The sequence below is a fragment of the Chiloscyllium plagiosum genome, unplaced genomic scaffold, assembly GCF_004010195.1.
Source record: "Chiloscyllium plagiosum isolate BGI_BamShark_2017 unplaced genomic scaffold, ASM401019v2 scaf_2319, whole genome shotgun sequence".
Taxonomy (NCBI): Eukaryota; Metazoa; Chordata; class Chondrichthyes; order Orectolobiformes; family Hemiscylliidae; genus Chiloscyllium; species Chiloscyllium plagiosum.
In genome coordinates this window covers 28,656-30,955 of record NW_025213140.1, presented here as the reverse complement: position 1 = coordinate 30,955, position 2,300 = coordinate 28,656, and the positions used below count along the sequence as shown (strand labels likewise).

General features: G+C 58.7%; 1 protein-coding gene across 1 annotated transcript in view; it reads right to left on the bottom strand.

Moving 5' to 3' along the window:
- Positions 1-91: 91 nt before the first annotated feature.
- The window catches only part of bcap31 (B cell receptor associated protein 31), a gene marked incomplete at its 5' end in the record, with an annotated part of 13,410 nt that continues 11,201 nt past the window's right edge, over positions 92-2,300 (bottom strand). Inside the window, 3 exons of the mRNA XM_043686169.1 lie at positions 92-231; positions 820-943; positions 1,623-1,758. Of these exons, the coding sequence (XP_043542104.1) occupies positions 107-231; positions 820-943; positions 1,623-1,758 (385 nt within the window). The remainder of the gene's footprint in view (positions 232-819; positions 944-1,622; positions 1,759-2,300) is intronic.

Genomic DNA, 2,300 nt, shown 5'->3' with positions numbered 1-2,300 from the left:
CCACAGCACCCGCTCCCTCAGCACTGACCCTCAGCGCTGACCCCCCCCCAGGAGAACGATAGAGGGTTTTGGCTTTGAGGGAGTTGGGTGTGTTTTTCCCTCACTGTTAAAGGGGGTGGGGGTCTCTAACCTGCAGTTTGGCGTGCTCATCCAGCAGACGGTCATACTCCTTGGTCAGCCCCTCTGCCTGTTTCTTGATCGCCGTCACCTCGTTCTCGGATTTCTGCAGAGCTGCAAGGGATACAGGTGGGCGTTAATGTGGGGAAGCAGGGTCACGGGACAGAGAGAAAAATGGGGATGAAGCTCACAACCAGGCCTCAGGACCCTGGGCTGAGCGATACTCAAATGCAGGGAGGAGGGTGACGAGTTGGAAGAGAATTGTCCCGTAGTGCCCAGGGTTGTGCAGGTTAGGGTGGATTGGCCGACCTGAAAGTGAGTGGTTTATTCCATATGCGGTTTATCATCCGTCCACCAACCCTGTATCCCTGCGGATCTATCGCTCCCGACGGCCAACCTGCATGCTGGAGCCTCGGTGACATCTGAAACCCGCCAGGGCTAACCACTTCCCCTCGCCCCTTCCCCGCCTGCCCGACCCCCAACGAAGCAGGGGAACGCAATCTCCCTTTCACGACACCATGGAGACTTGGCCTGACCGGGTTGTGACCCCCCCCCAAAATGTTGGTCGCCATGGATCTTCCCAGCCCGTTAGTCTAACTTGGGAAGTCTGCTGGGCCTGTTGCAGACCCTTGGGGAATGCCGGGAGATTGCAGAGACGCGCGCTCCCCCCCTTGACCCCGTGCCGCCCGCCACCCTCCTCACATTTCTTCGTTTCCTGTACTTCGCTTTTCAGCTCCTGCAAGTCCGTCTTCAGCTTCACGTTCTCCTTCGCGATGTCCTGATGCTCTCCTTTGTCTTTCAGCTCAATCCCAGCCTCCTTCAGACTCTGGCAGGGTGGGGAAACAAGACAGATCGGTGCCCAGACAAAGACCGAATCGCTTCCTGCTTCTGTGTAACACGTTTGAGAAAGGGGCCAAATGGCCTCCTGTTCCAGTGTGAGACAGGAGAGAGGCGGGGCTGAATGGCCTCCTGTTCCCATGTGACAGGCTGGAGGAGGGGGGCTGAATGGCCTCCTGTTCCTGTGTAACAGGCTGGAGGAGGAGGGGCTGAACGGCCTCCTGTTCCTGTGTAACAGGCTGGAGGAGGAGGGGCTGAACGGCTTCCTGTCCCTGTGTAACAGGTTGGAGGAGGAGGGGCTGAATGGCCTCCTGTTCCTGTGTAACAGGCTGGAGGAGGAGGGGCTGAATGGTCTCCTGTTCCTGTGTTACAGGCTGGAGGAGGGAGGGGGCTGAATGGCCTCCTGTTTCTGTGTAACAGGCTGGAGGAGGGGGCTGAATGGCCTCCTGTTGCTGTGTAACAGGCTGGAGGAGGGGGCTGATTGGCCTCCTGTTCCTGTGTAACAGGCTGGAGGAGGAGGGGCTGAATGGCCTCCTGTTCCTGTGTAACAGGCTGGAGGAGGAGGCAAGGATTCTGAACATCCCCCCCTTTCTCCCTGAGCAAAGTTGGGAATTTAAGTCGGTGGCGGCAGGGAGGTGGGCGGGGGGTGCGAATGACGAAGGGCTAACCTTCTGCAGGGTCTCGTTCTCCTCCATGTATTTCTTGGCAGCGTCGGTGGCGCTTTCCGCCTGCTTCCGGAAGGCTTCGTTGGAGGCCAGGAGCGTGGCCTGCTGGGATAGCAGAGTGACCAATCGGCGCAGCACACTGTTAGACAAGGGTGGTGGGAAAACGAGGTTGACAGGATTTCACCTCCCCACTCTCTCAGTCTCTCTTCCCCCCCCCCCCCGCTAGATCAGTGCGGCACAGCCCTCACCCCAGCCGGCCGTCACCGTCAGTGACCAAGGGAGTCGAGATATTCAACCGCGGAAACTGTCACTCGCCAAGTCAGCTGTCTGGCATTTTCGGGGGCGCACGTCGATGAAAACTGGGTGCTGCCGGGGTGCGGTGATGGATTGTTTGACGCCGCATATCCTAAATGAGGGGGTGGGTGGGCAGGTCAACTCCAGGCAAAGCCTTCGGAAAGGCCACGTTGGGAATGCCGCGTTCGATTCTGGTCTCCCTGCTACAGGGAAGGATGTTGGGAAAGGGTTCGGGAAAGGGTTTGAGCTACAGGGAGAGGCTGGACAGGCCGGGGGCTGTTTTCCCCGGAGCGTCGGAGGCTGAGGGGTGACCTTATAGAGGTTCATAAAATCACGAGGTGGGGGCATGGATAGGGTAAATAGACAAGGTCTTTTCCCCCTGGGGTG